Genomic DNA, 23,384 nt, shown 5'->3' on the forward strand with positions numbered 1-23,384 from the left:
TGCTGAGTAAGGAATCATAAGCAAGAGAAGATATGCCCCGGTGACCGAAGAACGAACTGGGCTTAGAGAAACCAAACTGGGAATGCAATCCTGGTGCTATAACAGGAACAGATAAAGCCTCAGTGTGGAAGCTGGAGCCGCGCCATTGGAAGCCGCGATTTGGGTTTCCCACCACCACATCTGCGTCTGCATCGGCTCAGCAGGGAGAGAGACACGTGGAAGCTGAGAACAGGAATCGGTGAAAGGAGTTGAGAGCGGGACAGGCGGGGAGCCTTGCATCAACCTCTGGTGAGTGAGGGAAAACTGGGTCCTTTCCATGGTCTAGGAGACTGCAACAGAGGACATTCTGGGACCGGGCAGACTTGCAGGAACAGGGTGCTGCAGTGACTTCAGTCACCAATCCCCCTCTCAAGCGGGATTGGTGAGCAGTGCCTAGCCCACGTGACGCTGCTGGCTGAGACCCAGTAGGCTAGCACAACCCAGGTCCCAGCTCCTGAAGGTGACCTGGAGGGGCAGGCCCCACATAGGCTGCCTGGTCTGCAACTTCCTGGTATGCTGCAGTGGGCGGGAACACATAGCCGGCGCAATTCAATCAGACTGTGACTGACAGGGAAGGAAGCTTGCATATATAAGAAACAAAGAATATGGGAAGAGGCAGCAACAAGAAAGGCTCCTCGGCCCCCAATCCTGAGAAAGAGGCAACAGCAGACACAGCACCAATAGACATAAAGCGCTATCTCAAGAGCCTCATAGACAAGTTCAGGAATGAAGTTATTAATGACCTGAAGCTAGACATAAGCAGAATAGTTAGAGAAATGCAGCACCCAAGAAAAAACAGATGTTGGAATGGAAGAACAGAAAAAGAGGGGAGAATTGTTTAATGGAGAAAATAGAGAAAGCATAGAATACGTGAAGCAGGTTCAAAGAGAATACCAGGAAACTAAAAAGTCTATAGAAAACTGGCATAACAGCCTGAAAGAGACTAAGGTCAGATTATCTGAACTGGAGGGCAGATTTGTAATATGGGAGCATGAGATGAAAAACTTCTTAAAAATAACAAAGAAACAAGCAGCAATAATACAAAGACTAGAAGATGATAAGAGGATCCATAACTTAAGAATTAAGAACATAAAAGAAGTAGGGACACAAACAAATGAATTACAAAAGCTACTCACAGAAATAATCCAAGAGAATTTCCCTAATTTAGCAAAAGGTAAAGATACTCAGTTGTATGAAGCATACAGGACCCCAGCCACCTACAACCCAAACAGAGCAACACCCAGGCATATAATAATTAAAATTCCAGAAATCCAATATAAGAACAGAATACTAAAAGCCATCAGAGACAAGAAACAGATCACTTACAAGGGATCACCCATCAGAATTACAGCAGACTTCTCGGCACAAACCATCAAATCACAAAGAGCGTGGGGGGAAATAATTCAAGCTTTAAAAGATAATAACCTCCAACCAAGATTGATATATCCTGCACAACTATCCCTGGAAATTGATGGAAAAACAAGGTGCTTCCAGGATAAAGAGGAACTAGGGGAATATGCAACCACCAATTCAACTCTACAGAGAATACTGCAAGATATTCTAAAAAAGAAAAATACGAAGAATCCAGAAGTAGCGGCAGAGAGGCCACAATGAATGGAGGAGAAAACAAAATGAAGAAGACAAACTGACAACTAATGACAGAAAAAGAGCTCAACAGAAATGAGGCAGAGAAGATTGGATGATAGGAACAGCTATTTTGGAGAAAATGACGTCTTAAGAGGTAATACTGATTTAGTATCATCTTGTTTTGAAGTCTGATCAAGCTTTTGTTCTTCTGTCTCCATTGGTCTAAACAGGTGGTATCTTATTGGATTTTATTATATATGATAGTATAAGCAAAACCTTTTATAGACAAGGAGATTATACAGAAACCATTGTTTATTTTCTGTTAGTTGATTCTAAATACCCTGTAACACTGTTGTTCTCTTGAATGGTTTTACATTGTTTTGATATATTTGATGCTACAGTATATGAAGTTATGCTCAAAGATTTCAAGGAAAGAGACAATATGGTAACTACTTTTATGTCGAGATAATCTTGTGGTGAAACACTATTTTGTTTAAATGGTTATCTTTTGATCTGCGCTGATTTGCTGTTATGCCCTCTTTTATCTCAATCTCCATTTTATTATTTACTTTTTTTATCCTTTTAATTAAGGGAAAAATAAATTAAAAATAGCAGGATATATTATAGTAACCCACTTTGACTTTCCATTTTCTTGATTTAAAGCCCTGTATTGCTCTCACCATCTTGTTTTGACTGATGTTCCTCTATTCTGTTTTGCTTGATAGTACCAGGTTCAAAGTTTAGGCAACAGCTGTGAAGATAGTGGGATTCATTATGATGCCCATTCTGGTTGACTATTATCTACTTTTGAAGAATTATAATGTCTCCAATGTTTTGGTTTTGTTCTTTACTGTTTTGTTCAATTTTATTATAACTAATGATATAGGCAATTCTATTAGAGATAGCGGGAGGCATTATGGTAACAATTGTTGATCACGTAGTATTATGCTTTTACATTATCTATTACGTCCACCCTTTTGATTTGACTGACTGTTCTGTTATGTCACATTTGGTTCTACTCTCTTCCAAAAAAGTAATAAGAACTGTGGGAGCAACAAAACCCAAAATGTGTAATTGTCATTGTACAAAAGAGAGGAAAAGAAAGTGCTCTAAACGATATAACTGCATGTATATTTAAGTGTATAAGATAGATAATGATATTACTGAGTTTTGTTGGATCATTGAACAGAACTGTTTGCAGTCTCACTGTTGGAATGTCCACTTTATAAGCTTTAATTTTGTAACCTGAACAATTGTTTCTGAGATTACAAAATGTAATCCATTAACTAGTGATTTCCTACTATTTATTTTTTTCTGTAAATCTGTATAACTTGTACCCTTTCTCTGCTTTTTTTTTCTTCTTCTCCTTAAATAAAATTTAAAAAAAAATAATGCAAAAGATATATATGCTGAAAATTCTAGTACTCTAAAAAACTGTTACACAGATTTAATGCAATACCAATCAAAATACCATCAACACACCTTACAGATCTAGAAAAAATATGCCTAAAGTTTATCTGGAAACAGAAGAAACCTAGAATAGCAAAGTTGATTCTGGGCAACAAAGGCAAAGACAGGAGGCATCTTAATTCCTGACTTGAAACTATACTATAAAGCCACAGTGATAAAATCAGCATGGTACTGGCAAAGAAATGGACCTGAGGACCATTGGAACAGATTAGAAGATGCAAATACTACTACAAAGACATTCAACCACCTTATATTTGACAAAGGGGCTAAACATGTTCACTGGAAAAAAGATAGCCTCTTTAATAAGTGGTGTTAAAAATTGGCTCTCCACATGCCAAGGACTGAAAATAGACTCATGCATATCACCATACACTGAACTAAAGTCAAAATGAATCAAGGATCTAAATATTAAAATAGAAACATTAAATCTACTGGAAAACAAAGTAGGTAAAAATCTTGGAGACATAGGGGTAAGGAGAGAATTCATGACTAAAAAACAAACTGCATGGGAAATACTTCAAAGAATCAACAACTGGGATTTCATATTAGTAAAAAGTTTTTGCACTTCAAAAGAAATCACCAACAAAGTGAAAAGAAAACCCACAGAATGGGAAAGAATTTTAGCCCACAATCCCTCAGACAAAGGACTTATATCCAGAACATATAAAGAACTAAACAACATCAAGTCCCCCACATTCAAAGACCCTCTCCAAAAACGGGCATCGGAGATGAACACACATTTTTCAGATGAAGATACACAAATGGCAAATAAATACATGAAGAAATGTTCACCATCACTGATCATTCGAGAAATGCAAATTAAAACAGCACTGATATTTCATCTCACCCCAAAAAGAATGGTTGCCATCAAGAAAACAACAGATAACAAATGTTGGTAAGGCTGTGAGGAAAAAAGGAACACTGCTCCACTGGTGGTGGGAGTGCAAACTGGTGCTACCACTGTTGAAATCAGTATGGAGATTCCTCAAAAAACTAGGATTGGAAGGTCCATTCAACCCAGCTATTCCCCTCCTAGGTATTTTCCCAGAAAAATTAAAAAGATCATGTCATAGAGATAGATATGCACCCATGTTCACAGCAGCACAATTTGTGATAGCTAAATCTTGGAAACAACCAAAATGCCCATCAACTGCAGAGTGGATGAAAAAAATGTGGTATTTTTATACATGCTGGCATACTACTCAGCTATAAAAAAGGATAATCTTGAGGCCTTTATAAGTAAATGGAGGCAACTTGAAAATATTCTCATTAGTGAAACAAACAAGACTCACATTAGTAGATATCACATTCTTCTAGTGTAAAAAATAATAAAAACTGACAAAACAATGGGATCCAAAAAGTATAACAGATATTGTGAAAATGAAAGGGAACGAAAGTGCTCTAAAGAGTATAATGGTATGTATAGTGTGAGAGATAGATGACCATATTACTGAATTTGCGTTGAAACACTAATTAGAAGGATTTGCACTGTCAATGTTTGAATGTCTAGCCACTGCTTATGCTTTGATTTTGTGACTTTGGCAACTATTTTTTAAGATGACAATGAGTAATGTATCAACTAGCGAGTCTATGATGTTAATTTTTTTTTAATCTGGTATTGTTCTATCTTTCTCTTCTGTTTTTATATTTCCTTTAATTTTCTTTTCTTTCTTTGAAAAAAAAGAACAATATACAATATAATGACTGTTGTTAAATTTCTTTTGTTCTGTTTTGAAAATCTCTATGGTTATTGTTTTGAGTTTGCTGTTGTTTATGTCTTTTGCTTTTTGTTTTTCTTTTCTGACTTTTCTCTTTTTAAAATAAAAAATAGATGAAAAGCCTTAATAAAACCAAGTTCATAAAAACATTTAATCCAACAAAGAAATATACCAAAGGATTACTCTTCAAATATATAGTAAATCAATCAGATAACTCATTTTGAAAAATTTCTATAGAATATGAAAAGGAATTTATAGACAATGAAACACACACAAATGGCCAAGTTCACTATTAATCTGAAAATGACAAATTTACAGCTTTTATAATACCACAGGTTGGCAAGGGTAAGGGGAAAGACTGTACACTTGGTGTGACTATATTGGCACAGATGTTATGGGGAGCGATTTGCATAATGTTAAATACAAGTTTTGATACAATAATTCTACTGCTTAGTAATCTCTTAAGTAACTGCATATAAAAAGGCATATACAAAAATATTTACTGTAGTGCTCCTTGTAAATGCTAAAAATTAGAACTGGATGTCTACAATAAGGAACTATCTGAATAAGCTATTATGAGACATTCAGTAAAATGAAGAACTACATAAGATCTCTTAGACATAGAGTGGAGAAAACAGTTGGAATGATGCATGTAATACATGATACATAATTTATACAATAAAACATAACACTACATACAGTGAACTATTTTAATAGGTACATAGACTGGGTGTAAATTTGTTTTTTTAAAAGGATTAGAAGAGTATATGCCAAACTGATAGTAGCTCATGCTGCTAAGAGGGAAGAACATGAGAGAGGATGATGGTCAAGAGGAGCCATTTATATGCAATTCATCTAACAATCGTAGTCCAGCACGTCTCTAATTTAAATTCTTTGAATTTATCAACCCATAAGTTTATCCACAATGACCAATGAAACACATACCTCCAATTATGATAAACCTGAAATGTAATAAATCTTTTTCCTAAATCACCATTTGTTGTTTACTAATAATTACTTACCCTCAGGTAATGGCTTATCTTTATCTACATTGTTGTTCTCATAGTAGAATTCATAACCAAAATGCTTTACTCGTCTGTGTTTTAAAGACTTTTGAACTGTATAAAGAGAAAAACGTAGCTAGTTAGAAGAAAAAGAACTATAGCCTTTTTTTTTTAAATATGTAAATTTTATTTTTTAAAAACCTTCATTTATCATGGAATTCGTAACAACACAAACAATGGATAAATTATGATTGAATTTCATATCCTAGTAGGTCAAGTCCCTAGTCCAGAAACATGAGAGGATTCCATTAACTGCCGTAGCAATTTCTTTAAGAACTATAGTCTTTTCTCTATTTTGGTCAACATAATCAATAAAGATTAGTTGGATGATAGTAAACTCTGTTAAACTACTGTCCTCAAGAACTTTTTGTTGTCATTGTTGTTGTTGTTGTTGTTACTGTTTTTGGTGTTTTTTTTTTTTTTTTGAGTCAGGGTCTTGCTGTGTAGTATATAGGCTGGTCTTGAACTCACTTATGTAGCCCAGCCTGGCCTCAAACTCAGTGATCCTCCTGTCTCAGCCTCCCAAATGGTGGAATTACTGGTATGCATCACCACACCTAGTTTTAAGAACATTTCACCATTCTGTTTATTTATGTTATTCCTTCAAGTTTAAAACTGTAACCCACAAATGGTTTCACCTGATCAGTATGAGAGAGACAATCATGTACACTGCCACTTATGAGACTCCTCATGATGTGAAAAGAGTTAGAGTAACTGCAGGAGGCTCTGGCTACATTACAGTGGCATATGCTGAACTGATGAGTCCACAGAGGAAACATGCTTTGGAGTGAAAGACAGCAAAGAAGGTCATGTGAAAGGACATAGGCAAGTTAGCTACGAAAATATTGGCTAATAGATATTCATCCCTTTGGAGTTCAAAATTGATAGCTATATAAAAATTATCATATCTATTATTCACATTCCTCAGAATTGTTGGTATGACTTGTCTAACACTGAATTCAGGATACTTTCAATGATCTTATAGAAAGAAACTTAATAAACCAAAGGAGTAATGGAAGAAAAGTAGTAATATGACATTTTGTAAAAAGTTTTAATATCATATTTTGAAAATTTTACTTACAGTTTTGATTGTCTATATCTTCTGCCCAATTAATGATTTCCAAAAGCATGTTCTCATCTTCAGAAGAAACAATTTCTTCTACTACTGTAAGACCTGGAGGTAAGGCTTGAAGCCCCAACTTCTTCCACTGAGCTACAGAAAACCAAATTAAAATAGTCACATATGAGGGGCTGGGGATTTAGTTCAGCAGCATAAGCACCTGCTTTGCAAGCTTATTGTGAGTTTGATCCCCGGTACCGATAAAAAAAAAAAAAAAAAGAAAGAAAGAAACGAAATGGTTACATATAAAAACTGAAGTTCCTGTACACAAATAATTCTATCCAATAGCCATTTACCAGTTCATGCAGCTCCTAATCCTCATTTTCAGAAATAAGAATTCTCACAGCACACAACTTGTTAAAATTGCAAAAATAAAGATCAAGACCACAATTATAGTACTTTTTTATTTACTGAAATTCTTTTCAGCAAAAATAGTACTTAAGTATTCTACTTGAAAATGATTGTCACTTTTTAAACCTCACTAAAAAATAAGATATTTCACTATATATAGTATGTGCCTATAAAAAAAGTCAAGATGGTCTCTGCATGTTGAATATAAGAAGTTAAATGCCTTTTTTGTCCTTGGAGTCTCAATACTAACTATGGTCAAATAACAGAAAAGTGTAATAGAACACACACTATCTAAAGAAATTAAAAGCACCACTTATAAAGAATTATTTAATATATATTAAAATAACAAGGCCCTATGACCTTCAAAGTTTTAAGTACAGAAAGAAAAGAGAATTTTCTATCAGATAAAGGGAATAGTTTATTCATATTCATTAGAGATCTGACTCATTCACACTACAGAAATGATTTTTGAATTTTTTAGCTAGACAATTTACCTTTTAGTCATTTAATATAAACACCCAAAAAACAGTAAGTATATACTAGATCCTATTAACAAACTTTAGAAGTAAAATAATAAATCATTTGATAAAGACATGCCAAGTACTTATAATGTGTCAGTTATCATATTATTTATTCAAATCACATAATAAACTTTGGAGAAAATCCCTAGTCAAATACTTGATAGTATAAATAACTCATACATGTCCTAAATATGTTTTTCACATCTTATAAATGTAAAGTATCTCTTGTATTAGCTACTCAGTAGCTAAGTGGAGGTAGGTATCAAAATATTTGGTACATAGTTCTATTCTCAATTAAAAATGATTTCCAAGGTTATAAACGTTATTGCTACAGTCTCAGAAGGACAGCTGGATCTAATGAAGGCCTAGATATGAAGAATACCCCTAATCAAACTTTGTACAATCTCTTACTGAATATTCCACATACTGAATTGGCAGAAATTCAACGGCTATACCTTTTTATTAAAACCCCTTAACCATTCAGTTTTCAAAAACTGATTAGAAACATTCAAAGTGTGCAGTGGTTAAAATCTGTCAAGCTTAAGTCAAATTTAAAATTAAATACAGAGCGACACTGAGAGATATAGTTTCTAAATATATCTTTAGAAGATTTTAAAAGTTTTCCTTTCAATCTCACTTTACAAAACAATAATTTGATCATTTTTCTCTCACCTACCTATCCCCAGGATATCTAAAGAGAGCTCAGTGGCAAAGGAACTCAATACATCTCATTTGCACATTAGGGAATAAAACTGTAACAATCCCTTAAGCAATATTGTAAATTAGTCTATAATTATTATTTAAATTAACTAAATTATTTAGTTCCTAAATCACACTACCCAGTAGCGACTGTATTAACAGCACAAACATGAATATTTTCACCATACTGAAAATTTGATATCACCACTCTAAAGTTTTCAGGGATCTTTAGCTGCTAAGTGTGCCTCTCCACAAACATGAAGACTGACATAAACCACTGGATGACAGTTAAATTTTAAAGTGATTAATTGAAAGCTTCCATGAGACACTGTGAGCTAAATTGATCTAAGTCTTCAACATCAAACTTGAAAATTAGAATTAGATAGGAAGCCTCCAAATTTAAGTAACAAATGCTTAAAGAATATTTGATTAAAGGGACTGCTTAACTGATGCCCTTTATTAGTTCTACTAAAACTGAACTCACATCTATGTCTATGAAAAGAAGGCTCAACCAAAAACAAGAACAATCATTATTTAAAAGATAACTATATGATACCTTTTTCCACAAAATTCAAATACAGAATGACCTTTTGTCCTAAATCATCTACTATTTCTTTTCCATTGAGGGAAGCATAAGCATTCTTGGACTCTTCTATGGTTTTGTATCTTACAAACGAGTAGGGCTTGTTAGGTGGCATTAAGAGAGCTTCCACACATCCACATTTCTCTAAAACCAGGAGCAGCTGCTTCCTACTCACGCCATTACCCAAACCACCATTGGCAACAACCAGGCTCTGAGAAAATAGAAAAAGAAAGCAACATGAGCAATTGATACCAACCTGTTTATTTTCAAGTAAAATTAAATAGGATTATTGCAAAAAAAATTTCTGCAAAGATGTAATTAAAAAGAAAAGATGTGTTCTTGTGGTGATTTGGTTTGCTAATTTCATATAAAATACGCAAGCTAATGTATTAAATATTTTAGGACTAAGAAGTACTCCCATGTTATAAATAACATTTAATTTTAAATAGCCTATTTATAAAATATTCATTTCTTAATAACCATAAATGCAAATTAAAAGACTCATTATAATTTTCAAAAATAGAGAAAGGATGGGGGAAAATGTAAATACTTATATAATACCTCCTTTTTGCCAGAAAACAAATGTTCTGTATTCTTTTACTTAACTCCTACAAACTTCACAACAAAGTACAGACATCCCTTGTTTAATGACCAAGTTACAGTCTTGCAACTAGGTCATTCATTGAATTGGTTGCTAACTGAAGAATTATATATTGTACAATGCAATATTCAGAACAATGAAATGGTCAAAGGAAATTCCAACTTGATGAGTTTGCTTTTATTTGTATAACTCTTACATGCAGTACTGTAAAGTATAACAACAGGTAAGTCATTAAACAAGTAATATCTGTGGATTTCATTGGGGTAGTGAATCCTACTCTATAAAGAAAAAACTGAATAGCAGAACAATTGGATTAATGTGGTGATTAGGAGAGCAGTTTTTCAAACCTATTTATGTTATTTTCCAAAATCCACACTTTTTAGTTTAACCATTACACAATCTTTATTAAAAAAGTCTGACACCAAGAAATGTCAATTATAGGTCTTGATGAACATAAAATATGGAATTACCCTGTCTTTGTAAGTTAATTTACTTTAGTTTAGTCAGTTTACAAAGAAAAGTATTCCTTTGTAAACTTCATGCTTACTTCTTATTATCAGTCCAATACCAAGTTTTATTCACGGGACTTTGGATGGAGGCTATTCACGGGACTTTGGATAGAGGCACGCTTTTGTCTTTATTCCGGTGTTTCTGCTGTTGATTTTACAGACTCTATACTTAAAAATCATTTTGTATACATTATTAGGTTATTTTATGACCATGACTTCTAAAAATGTAATAAAGCAAAAGAAAATCATAGATGATCTACACCCATCAATTTCATCATTTGTACTAATGTAGGTAGTTATTCTGAAAATAAGCAGATAATAAATATTTTAAAACTTCACAGGCCATTTAGAAGTTTCTGTAACACGGTCATGATTTTATATGTTAGAAAGCCTTTAAAATGTGAAACCCATGCTTAGCATGAGTCAGATTTGTTCTGAAGATAGTAGTATGCTAATCCCTGATTTATACTATACTAAAGATTAGTACATATTATATTAGTTTTATACAAAATAAGAATGCCTCAATGTGCTTGAAAAGATGCAACAAAATCATCATTAATCTCTGTTCTGTCATGGGCCAAAAAGTACTTTATAAACATGCAAGTATACACATAATAAAACTACTATAATAATGTGTTATACAGTATAAAATTTAGCCTCATAACTGGCTTGCCCTGGATCTCAATGTAGCCCTTTAATTAAAATAACAAAATAATTTGGTTACATCTAGCCAGTTACAAAAAATTTTCCATATCCCTAAATATAGGTCTGAGAGACAGAGGAAAAAATTAAACCAAAGTGCTTTTTCTTATCCTCACACATCAGTACAATACAATACAGACTACTTCTGTGACTTCTGGTCATGAAAATCTGTGGAATTTCTCCACATTAGCAATAGATTAATCCTGCAGAAGATTCTCCAGCAGACACTGAGTCCTCTAATCTAATTCTGTTCAATTCTAAGACTCTTTAGCTGGTGATACTATCAGATCTCACAGTGTGTGAACACAATCCCACAAGACTGCCTTCCAACTCAAATGCCATTGCAGAAAGTAAGTTGCCACCTATACTTTCGACAGAATTGCTATGAATCAGGATTTCCTGGACTCCCTCCTGAAGTCGGATGAATTTGCTAGAGCAAATGACAGAACTCAAGCAGATACTTTATTTACACTAACTAGATGATTATAAGTGATATTACAAAGAACAAATACATAAGGGAAGGTTGTGGGAAGGAATGCAGACCTCTCATACCCTCTCTGAGTAGACCACCCTCCAGCAACCTTCACATATTCAACCATTCAAAAGCCCCTCGGAATTCTGTCATGTGGGTTTTTATGGAAACTTCATTACACAAGTACGATTGATTAGATCACTGCTCCTAGGAAGAAGCGGGACTGAAAGTCCCAATTCTCCAATCATACCTGGGTCTCTCCCGTGACATGCCCCCATTCAGAAACTATTAAGCCACTCCTGCCATCCATAGTTTCATTAAATACAAAAAAGACATTCTTTTCACTCCAGAGACCCCAGGAATTTTAGTATTCTGTGCCAGGAAACTGGACAAAGATAAAACACGTTTCACAATATCACACTAAGAAATTACAAACACATCATAAATGTCAAGAGTCCATCGCTCCATCTAGGAATGACAGATGATGAGGTATAACTTGAGGAACAGTATCAGCACTCAAAGATGCCTTTCAAGTGAATCGCAGGCAACTCTAAAAGTAAACTACACAAAAATAATGTGGTTGGGGAGGGAAGGGAGCAACATTCTCCCCAATACACATAAGTTATACAGTATAATTAAATATAATAATTATTTTATTTACAATTGTTCACCCAATAAATTTCCAAGTAAATAAGAGTCAAGTAGAAAATTCAGATTGCTTTGAAGTTCTCTTCAGTTCTGACAATTTGAGAAACACTGACTAGAAAAATCTTATGACACATAAAAGTGCTACATACATGTATGAAAACATCACAATTATCCAAAATACTTTGTAAAAATAATATATACTACGTAATATTAATATATGTATTAAAATATATAAAATTAATATATTAAAAAAAGAAAACTCCCCAAAATCTAATGCTATAAATTTATGCAGAGTCAGCAATACTTATAACGCATCATTAAAGAGTATCTGTTCCCCATGAATGAGTAAAATACAATTATAAATTCCTCTAAAATTATATTCTTTCCCTTTAAAAGTATTCTGGAGAAAAATAAAGTGTAGGTTAGAGGCCACTTTGGAGGCTGTGAAGATGAGATTAAAGCTTCTGGAGACCCTAAAGCAGAGCTTCAAAAGCAGTAAAGAACTTAGCCCATTGTTTTCCTACACTGTAAGTCCAGTAATTAAGAAACCAAGCTACAGGAGATGTGAGTAAGATATTTGAGTTTACCAGCCTCAGTGGTTCTTGGCCAAGTGCAAACATACCAAATCTATTATCTATCCCATCCTTTTTAACATGAATTTGACTTAAATTCGCTAAAATCATTAACATCTGAGTATGAATCTTTTATCTGTTAAACTTAAAAGTCCATCAACACACTGTTTATTCCTAAAATATGAGGCAGCACAGGAGACAACGTGATAAACCTAAAGAAAGAGTACTGTTCTGAGAATCAACACACCGAAATTTTAATCCCAGCTCTACCTCAATGTATATCTTTGGCCCCTATTAGATGATACATAAGCTTTTTTCCCGCTCTTTCTCTGTAACTTTATGAACCAAAAAGTATCCCATAGACTTTCTTAAAACTCATGAAGTATTTTTAGGTCTATAAATATTATCACATATTCTTTTTTGGAATCTATCCAGTGAACTAAAAAATATTGCATACTAGATATACTGCACACTATAATCTACTTCTAACAAAGAAAGCCAAAGTGAAAAGGTAACACTCACATTTGTAAGTGAAAAAGCAAAGTGAGTTTCTAAATCATAACACATCACTTCTCAGCCTTTTGGCTAAGATCAATTGTGGTACCTAAATCATAACACAGGCAAACTCAGTCTCTCATACATAATTTCATGTAATTATTGCCATCAAAAAATGAAAAGGCTTTGTAAGTAACTCCTAATAAATAAAAAATGTTTGGGAGTACATAACCAAAATACTTTATCACATAAGTCAGTTTGAGAACAGCATAAAGATTATATCAGGATACAGAAGAACTACCTTTGTGTTTCTATTCAATCACTTACCACTTTGTCAGTGAACACATAACCTCTTAAAACTTTAGTTTTCTCACTTATCTCATAAAGATTTTAGGGAATTAAATACAGTAACATAGCTAAGTATGCTTTATCAACTGAAAAGACTCATACACTGTTATAATTTATGTATACCCACAACTTCCCCCGGTTCAGTCAGTATGATTAATAAAAATTCAAATTACAGATTAAGAGGCTGCAGGTAACATTGGTAGGGTGCTGCCCTGCAAGCTCAAGACACTGAATTCAAACACCACCACCCCAGCACTGCAAATACAAAGCAAAACAAATTACAGGCTAGCAAATAGTATACAAAGTTTGAAGGTTTATCATAGTATAGTATTATTGATAAAACACATGATGGACCAGTCACAGCCTTGAGCAATTATTAAAAATATTAACATAATACATAAACATCAGTACATTTACATTAAAATTATAACAAGAGTTTTACGTTACCTGAGTGCCATAGGATACTGCCTCAATACCTTCATGTCTCAGCAAAGTATGCCTGGCTTTAATTTGCTTCCTTAAGAACTTCTTCTCAGTTTTATTGAGTTTGAAATTACTTTGATAGTTGATCTCCATAACAGTACTACAAAATAAAAAGAAGTTGAAATGTCAATCTTAGGAGTTCCAAAGAAATAATTATATTTGTAGTTTATAATTTCTCCATATGACTTTTTTTTTAATCTTTAGTTTATATTTCACCAACCCGGAGAGATGAAAACTAACTTGAAAATAAAGGAATATCTAAGACAACAAAGAAGAGCATCTACCTAATAACGTCTTTCAAAGTTCTAAGACATGCTCCTGTGTGTGGCTTCCTTAAGCACACTGTTTTTAGCCAGGCATGCCAGCACATGTCTATAATACCAGCAATCTGGAGGCCAACGAAGAAGGATCACAATTTCAAGGCCAGCCTGGGCAATTCAGCCACTTAAGGAGACTCTACGTCAGCATAAAAGATTAGAAGGGCTGTGGATGTAGCTCAAAGTATGCTCTTTTCCTACAGGTACAGTATCTTATTACTTATAAAGTACTACATAAAACATAGGCTAGACAAATTTCACATCATAATATAAGCCAAGATAAGGAGGAAAAAGAGCGGGGGGGAAAGTCAAGAGATACCACATATGTGTAATTTCACTTAAAGCTCAAAAATCCAAAAACTAATCATTATCATTAATGTACATAAAAATAAAAAGCATGGAAATTATAACCAAAAAATTCACAACAGAGGTTCTTTTTCTTTCCTTTTTTTTTTTTTTGAGACAAGGTCTCACTGTGTAGTTTAGGCTGGCCTTGAATTCACTGCGTAGTCCAGGCTGGCCTCAAACGCCCAGCAATCTTCCCATCTCAGCCTCCCAAGTGCTAGAACTGCAGGCATGCACCACGATGCCAAAGAAGGAAAGGAGTTATTTTTAAAGCAGGAGGGAGAGGAAATTATAATGAGATGTGACACATAGGAGCATTAAAGTGATTCCTTATGCTAAACAATAGGTAGAGGTATTGATTATTTTTTAAATTGCATATTGTACACCTTTATATCTATAATTTTTTAAATAACAGAAATAAGAACCCCATAAAGTTGGGTTTTCTTACTGAAGTATGTCATCATAGTTACTATTCCCAAAGAGGTCTTTATACTCATTCTAAATCTGCATGCTACATTTTGCTTTAGCATACAAGCCAACTTTACTTATTCACAGAACAGCAGTTTATTCTGATTTACCTGTTAGCTCAACTCCCTGTCATGGATTATGCTCAAAGACAGTGGAAATGCCCAGCACACAAAGTAAACATTTGTTGAAGAGATAATGGACAAATCAATCAATACACACATGCTTATGATCTCAGCACCCTGCAGCATACATATCATGGGCTTTCAACAAGTGTATAAGTTAGCTGAGGAGAACAAACATCAAATGAGGAAATCATATGACACACCTTTTTATAATTGTTAATTATATAGTCATTGGGTGTGACATAAGCGCAAGAATAAAACATAAGATCAGGGGGCTGGGGATTTAGCTCAGCAGCATAAGCACCTACCTTGCAAGCAGGCAGTCGTGAGTTCGATCCCTGGTACCGGTAAAAAAGAAAAAAAAATAAGATCAATGTTAACTGGAAAAGTTGGGGGAAGACTTCAAACCAGAAGGCAACTCGTGCTCAGTACTGAAGGATAAGAACACCATAAAGTCACATGGAAAAGAAGATTTTTAGTGAGATGGTAAACAGCAGAAGCTAAAACAGAACTGCTTATGTCTGGCAAACACAGTGAGACATCAGCATAAATTTTAAAGTAGAGAAAGTTTGCTGACATGTGACAGAACGTAAGGCCAGCAGGATAGGCTGGTGGGATGACATAGCAGGCAAGTTAGAGAGAAGCCTTGAAATAATGCAGCCTGCCAAGCAGGAATGTTGGCTTGGTGTTCATGGAGTCACAGAAAGAAAGGAAACAAGGAGAGGGGAATGGTGGAAAAACAAAAAGTTCCAGTAGAACCAATAGGCCTTGATGACTACTCAGATGTGAGGAAGAGAACAACCAAAGATCACTTACTAACAGAAGAGAGCTTTAGTCACTGAGAGACTCATGATATTATCTCACAACTGCAAAGTCAGAAGGAAGGGGAAGAAGAGCCATTCAGGAAGAGAGGCAATGAATCAGATTTAAAATATGATGTTTAAGGAGCAGGTGACATGTATAGTTGCAATGTACAGACAGCATGTGACAATATGAACTGGCTCCTAAGAAAAGAAATGAGGTTTATTATCCGTGATGGTATGAACAGCTATTTTAAAGAAAACAACACATTATAATAGCCAGTGCTGATTTATTATCATCTTACTCTGAAGTCCTACCATGCTTTTTTGGTTCTATCATGTTGTATCTTTTTTGGATTGTATTATGTGTGATAGTATAAACAAATTTTCTATGGAAAATGAGATAATACAGTAGCCATTGTTTGTTCTCTGTTATTTGGTTCTGAATGCCCTGTAATACTCTCATTCTCTTAAATGGCTTTATACTACCTTGTTATGTTTGATACTATTGTATATAAAGTTATGCTCAACTATTTCGAAGAAAGAGACATTGGTGGTAGTCACTGTTAATTACGGGTTGTCCTGTAGTGAAATACTGTGTTGCTTACATTGTTCTGTTCTGATCTGCTTTGTTATGTCCTTTTGACTTAATTTCTTTAAAATAAAAAAAAACTTTAAAAAAAAGAAAAGAAATAAGGATAGAAAACTTTAGAAGTCATCATTACAAAAGAAAGGGAGAACTGACTTGGTCTGTCTAACACTGCATTATGTGTAATAGTTGTACTAACATATGTCCCTTTCACTGGACTATCTGCACTATGAGGACAATGATTAAATCTTTTTTTTTTAATGCCAGCCCCCTAAATTATTCTTTTCATAGTTACCTCAGAGCTTCCTTCAATGCTATGAAGCAGAACACAACAGCAATTAGCAGTTCAGGTTCCAGGTTTGATTCTTAGCTCTAATGCACACTGGAAGAGCTGGCAGCTATACGATCCTGGTTGAGTTAATTACATATCTCTGTGCTTCAACTTCTGTAAATATGGATAAGGACAACAATAATCTCTAGAAGAGCTTTGTTAGAAGGATTAAATTTACTTATTACTATGTTGATTTAACAAAACAAAAATAGCTAAGGGTCTTCAAAGGACTTTACAGCTACTCAATTCTAATGTATCCACTTGTGAATCAGCAACTTTGTAATGTCATGGAAAATGGGCTGAGTACACTACAAAATTTTTTTCTTAATACTTCACAGAAACAACAAAAACAAAGAAATAAAAAAGAAGATACTAAATAAATCTTTTTAGAAGTCTGCCACTAAGAGACCAGTACCAGCAGGTGGTGCCTCATAAACACATTTTTGGCATTCTATTTCCTTTTTCCCTCTCAATCACATAGAAGTATTACAGATGAAGTCAAATCCAGATAGCCTCTGAGGCTCATATTTCCATTTCAGTGGTTTGGAAATATCATGACAATTAGATCTGAGTCATTTCAACAAGGAATAGACTGGTATCAGTTGCTATGATCTATCAGTGCCCCTATCTATCAAGGCCACTTTTCTTGCCAGTTTCCACTATAACTACACATATGCTTCAGTGTTCTTTGCCATGAGAGTAAGGTTACTATTCACTAGCTAGGATACTAGCCAGCTCCAGCCTAAGCACAGTCTCTGCAGGATAAGAGGAATTTGAAGATTATCTACCCTCTGCTATTAACTTACCAGCAAGTTTAACCCCAATATATTCTTTAGGATACTGTCCAAATGATAATAGTGATATATATGTATTCATATCCTCTTCGAATAATAGCTTATTATGAACCAAACAGTACAAAAAATGTTTCTATGCCTGTATATAAATATAATTAACAGCAACGATCAGAGAAAAACTATTTCTATCAAAGAAGGCTTAATTTTAAAGTACAACACAAGTGGGGCTGGGGATTTAGCTCAGCGGCATAAGTGCCTGCTTTGCAAGCAGGCAGTCATGAGTTTGATTCCCAGTACCGATAAAAAAGAAAAAGACAAAAAAAAAGTACAACACAAGTGTACAGATGTGAATATAAATATTTAGAACACACAAATCTGTCATATGAGTTGCCTGCAGAGAAAGGAAATGGGTACACAAATTCTTAAATTAGAACTTTTCCCTTTCATGACTTTTGAATTTTAGTTACTATTCAAATTGTACTACCCAGCCGGGTGTGGTGTAAGCCTGTAAAACTGGCACTTCAGAGGCAGAAGCAGAAGGATTGCTGAGTTGGGGACCAGCCTGGAATACAATGAGACTCTGTTTCAAAAACAAAATGAAAATTGTACTACCTATTTTAAAAGAAAATTAAGATTTTAAACAAGCAGGAAAAAATTCACTCCATCAATTATCGCATCATCCCTTTTAAAGTCTTGGGAATAATCTTTCTATAATTTAATGTTAAGTCCCCCCTTGAAGTAGGGATTTTGTTTCCATTAATCACCCGATAGCACTCAGTGCCTGAACAGAACCATTCATTAAACATTTATTTAATAAACCTAAATAGAATTTGCCAGCTAACTCCTAAACTTCTCCAGAATTCTGTTTGGTGGCCTTCTTCAACGAGTTCGTTAAAACCTAGGGTTTATCTCCATCTCTGGAGTTTTCATATTGTATTATAACTACTGTTAACGTATTGGGGTAACTCACAGACTGGCATTACTTAAACGCACTGACATGAGAGACTAGCATTCATCTAGTGTTCAATGAAATCGATCAAAACCACAGGCTGCCATTTCCCCATCCTACAACGAGTACAATATTGCTCAAATAAGAGCAAAGGAACACTCAGAAGCGTGCGCGTCAAGACACCAGGAATGTCTGCTTCACTGGCTCACACTGGTAAGAAAAGCCCCAGCACCAAACACGTCCCAGGATACAAATCCCCGCATCCAGCCCCAAAGAAAGCGGACACCGCAGGTGCACCTTACACACGAACAGGATCACCTAACCCACACACTACTGTCCACAGACAACACCGGAACATAGCCTGGATCACCCCTCCTTTCGATTCTCAGCCTCACTCCCGAGAAACATAAAAGTCCGAAAAAGGTTGACAAGCAAAGTAGCAGTTTGCAGCCCGTCGTGCTGGCCAGAAATGGGTGCCACAAATCTCCTCCACTACTCAGACCAAGTTCTCACAAGGCTGCTTCTCTCTTCTTCGCTAGCCTTTCCAGCCTAACCCAAGAAAGCTGTGGGGAGTACTCGCACACTACTCACCCGGGCGCAGCCATGTTGGCGACAGCAGCACTACATTTCCCATAAGTCTGAGGGGCCACGACAAGCGCTCCCACAATGCCCCTCGCCTTCCTACGTTTTGTGTTGACCCTTTTAAAAGGTCTTTCTAAATTCTACTTAGCAGGAGTGAAAATTCGGTAGTCATCTTTGAGTGAATGGTAATGGTTAGGTGTACAGTTTATTTATTCTAGTGTCTCCCAAAATGTACAAGGTCCAACAGATTATTCCTTTTGATCTATCAGTAATTCTCTCCCCACCTTGGGGACTTTGTGTATCTTGTCAAGAATCTGAAGGCATGCGAAGGGACCGTGGGTCTGAAAGATGCCATCTTAGGGGGAGCGGGGAAGGAAGTGACTATTCATGCACCTTCCAGAGAGAATGATGAGCAACACATGATGAGCAGGAAGATGTATGGAAGAATGTTAAAGAGGCAAGGTGGGAGGGTAGGGTGTCATAAAATCATTAAAAGACCTAATCTGGGAAAGACTAGAGAAACCCAGTGGTAAGATCAGAGGAGTGGAATGTGGACTAGAAGATGACTATTTCAGTGGTAAATTGAAATATGATGAAATATTAACTGTATTAATTGGAACACAACAGTGACCATAATGAAAAATTGTTTTGGTAACAAAAGGAGAGGGTGACGGTTAGCAATTGGTTCTGCTCTAATACAACATAAACTGTGTGCTCCTTGCATTGGATTATGGGCTCTGTGAGTTTATGGAAGGAAATGGGGTGGGGGTAGGGGTATCCTATAGAGTTGATACCAGTGTCTCGGTGAGCATGCCACTGCAGTGAACTATATCGGTAAAAATTAATGCTGGCTGACCAGAAAAAACGGCACTAATAAGAGCGTATTGATGAGTAGTAGAATAATTTTGTTACGAATAGCTTAGAACAGAAGTTGGGAGGCAGATAGCCACTGCAATAGTCCAGGAAAGAAAAGGTGAAACCAAAACAGAATAGCGAAAGTGAAGGGACCAGGACAAGCTGTAGACGGCAAATCAGCTAGCCTTTGCAAACTACTTGATTATGTGTATTGACTCTACCTCATTGCTCGTTCCTTGATGCTTTCAAAAATATATCCCAACAGAAATTTCAGCAGTGATGGAAATGTTTTACAACCTGAGCTGTCCAGTATGATGAACCAGGCAAACCTATGGCATTCCTGTTGTTTTTCTTTTAAGACAAAAGATGTACATTTTTTTTCCCTAGACAATGACCTCAGTATTCAGGTTTAATTGCAATGTTAGCACTTTGCAATAAAAGTGGGTTTGGAACTGCAGTTCCGGCATTCTCTTAAAGGTTGGCTAGATTTTTCTGTAAAGCACAAGACAATAAATGTTTTCAGCCCTTGGGTGACATACATTTTTTTATTAAAAAAAAAAAACTTTAAAACTTTAAAAATGTAAAAACTTTTCTTGGTTCTCCCTAAAGTTGGCAAGACTTGTCTAATGGGCCAACCATGTTTGCCAATCTCTGTACCCTCTCCCTTCACTCTGTAATTAAGAGCACAGTCTTAAAGTGAAGCTATGGTTGGACCCACCACTGAGGAGATTTATTGGGTAGTATAACATAATATAAATAAATTTAATCAGATTAGTCAACCCTACATTTTAAAACCTGGAAAAGTAGAGTTTCAGAAATTACTATTGCCTTTAGTTGCCAGTAACAAAAAACTGGGAAAATTAAACAAATAACTTTTCCTAAAACAACAAGCCACCCAGACACAAGCAATCACTGGCATTTGTTCTACTGCTCAATAACATCATAAAGAATCAAGGTACTTTCTAGTCTCTTGCTTCAGGAATGTTGATATATCGACTCTTTATCTTCATTACTAATGTCTCCTGGTCACAGAGCTCTATAAGTCTCATCTCCAAACCAACATCTTGATAGAACAGGGACCGGAGGCGGCTGAAAAGATAAGAAGTAAGAAATATAAATGACCTTTATTTTGAGAATGCGGGGAAAGACACCCCCCCCCATCCCCTGGGGCACAGCATCCTGCCCCCTGCGATCTCTCCATGGAACACGTGGAGTGGAGGCATATATGTAGCTTAAGTTGGGGGTGGTCCTGAGGGACATTAGGGATGCACAGGCAGCCCATTGGTATTCTTTTGGTGCCATAGGTAAATTCCTAGGGGTAGGGAAGATAGAGCCACAGGTAAATCCCTAGGGGGAGATAGAACTCCTTGGTTCCCGCTGAGGCTTTTCCAGCTACAGTGTCCGGCCTTGGGCCAAAACTCTTTCATATCTCTTGCTGGAAATGAAGAGAAATGAGGTCTCCATTTTTATGAAGATAAATTGTTCAATGGACTTTTCTTCTTTTTTTAAGTGCCTATTAATTGTATGCTATGGTAGACAGAATGATGGGTCCAATGAATATTTAGACTCTAATCTCTGTAACTCATGAATATGCAGATGTAATTAAGTTTGCAGATTTTAGATTATCCTATATTATCCAACAACGCAATCTAGCTACACAATTCATTATAAGTAGTGCAATTACCCTAGCTGTAGTGAGAGAAATGAAGCAGAAATAGAATGATTTCAAGTATGTGGAGTTTAACGCTGTTGACATGTAAGGGTTTGTGTACAAGGACCGCAAAGATGCGTTTAGTTTCCCAGTTTACAACTAACAAAAAAAGAAGGCCTCATCATACAACTATAGGAAATTAGATTTTGTCAACAACCTAAATAACTTTGTAAGCAGATCCTGCCTAGATCATCTTGATAAGAGCCTAGCCATCTGCCATCTTGTTTTTGTTTATGGAACCATAGCAGAGAAACCAACAAAAACACATCTAACTTCTAATAAATCTGTGGTAATTTGTCACAGCAGCAATGAAAAATTAATATACATGCTTGCTCTGACCAATCATCAGGTGCATTGAATAGAATTATCGTGATTGCTTTAAGTCAACCATGATTTGTTCTGTGGGTCTGGGATGAGACTTGTCCTCCCTGTGGTCAAGAAATTTCACTCTCAAAAGACCTATGCTGGGGCTGAGGATTTAGCTCATCGGCATAAGCACCTGCCTAGTGAGTGTCAGGTCCTCCCCAGTACCAAAAAAGAAAAAAAAAAGCAAATACCTATGCTTTATGCAGAGGAGGAAATGTAGAGGGGAGGAGTCTTCAGTTTGTTTCTGAAAGAGATTAACCTGAAAGCTGAGAAGAATAGATAGAAATCAATCACAGACAAAGAATCAAAAGTAAGTTAATAAAAACCCAGAAAGTTCAATATTAACATTTCTCAAGTAATTGTTACTGAAGCTAATTTCTAGGGACTAGTGGAGGAGTCTCTTCTGCTCACTTGCCATCCGCACGATGGAAGTTCCACATTAGGCATGGCACTATTGACAATGTTGGGACCCTGATTTTTTGATAGTTCTATTAGCAAGAAAAAAAGGAGGATGTTTATTGGATAGACAACTAACAGTATATTCCCAATGGGAGATGAGCAGTTATTTCTTGCCAGATTATCAAGATACAGCCAAAGAAAAACAAGAGAAAAGAATGTTAGAAGGGTGAGCACTGTCTTCAATTAGCACACTACACAAAGGAGAATTCTAACACTTTTGTAATCTACTCCCTTTCTCTTCAATCAGCAAAAAAAGAAAATGATCCTTGAAAATTGTTATATTTTTACTGTAGTTCCAAACTGTGATACCATTTTCCTGCAGTTTCAAATGCGATTCCTATAGTTTTAAAAAAAGTATTAAATGCTGACCTACTTCCTGTTTTTATAAGATTTCTAGCTTCCCTCCTCCTGCCACCCTCATTTTCTCCTGGCTACCTTCTGATTTTTCTTCTACTTGTCCCAAGTTGTAAGTGCACTATTACTTTGTCCTACTACTTATGGTTAAGGAAAAAAAAAAAAGCTTTTATTCCTCAGTCTTTCCTCTCTACTTATTCTTCTGCCACTTATTTTATTCCTTCTGGGTAAATGACAAATTTGTATTTTCTTTCCAAACTCTGCTTCACAGGATTGCTGGCTTCTTGAAACTCCAGCAAGAATGCATTATGTAAAACCATTTGATGTTCTCTGTGACATTTCAGGAATGAATGCATTATT

General features: G+C 35.5%; 1 protein-coding gene across 1 annotated transcript in view; it reads right to left on the bottom strand.

Moving 5' to 3' along the window:
- Positions 1-14,114, bottom strand: part of Alkbh8 (alkB homolog 8, tRNA methyltransferase) — an 84,963-nt gene extending 70,849 nt beyond the window's left edge. Inside the window, exons 1-4 of the mRNA XM_063255691.1 lie at positions 13,947-14,114; positions 9,126-9,363; positions 6,960-7,091; positions 5,837-5,932 (exon numbers count right to left, since the gene is read on the bottom strand). Of these exons, the coding sequence (XP_063111761.1) occupies positions 5,837-5,932; positions 6,960-7,091; positions 9,126-9,363; positions 13,947-14,075 (595 nt within the window). The 5' untranslated portion in view covers positions 14,076-14,114. The remainder of the gene's footprint in view (positions 1-5,836; positions 5,933-6,959; positions 7,092-9,125; positions 9,364-13,946) is intronic.
- Positions 14,115-23,384: the final 9,270 nt, after the last annotated feature.

This window comes from Cavia porcellus, unplaced genomic scaffold (assembly GCF_034190915.1).
Source record: "Cavia porcellus strain 051 isolate PalLab524CR breed Dunkin Hartley unplaced genomic scaffold, mCavPor4.1 scaffold_9, whole genome shotgun sequence".
Classification (NCBI taxonomy): Eukaryota; Metazoa; Chordata; class Mammalia; order Rodentia; family Caviidae; genus Cavia; species Cavia porcellus.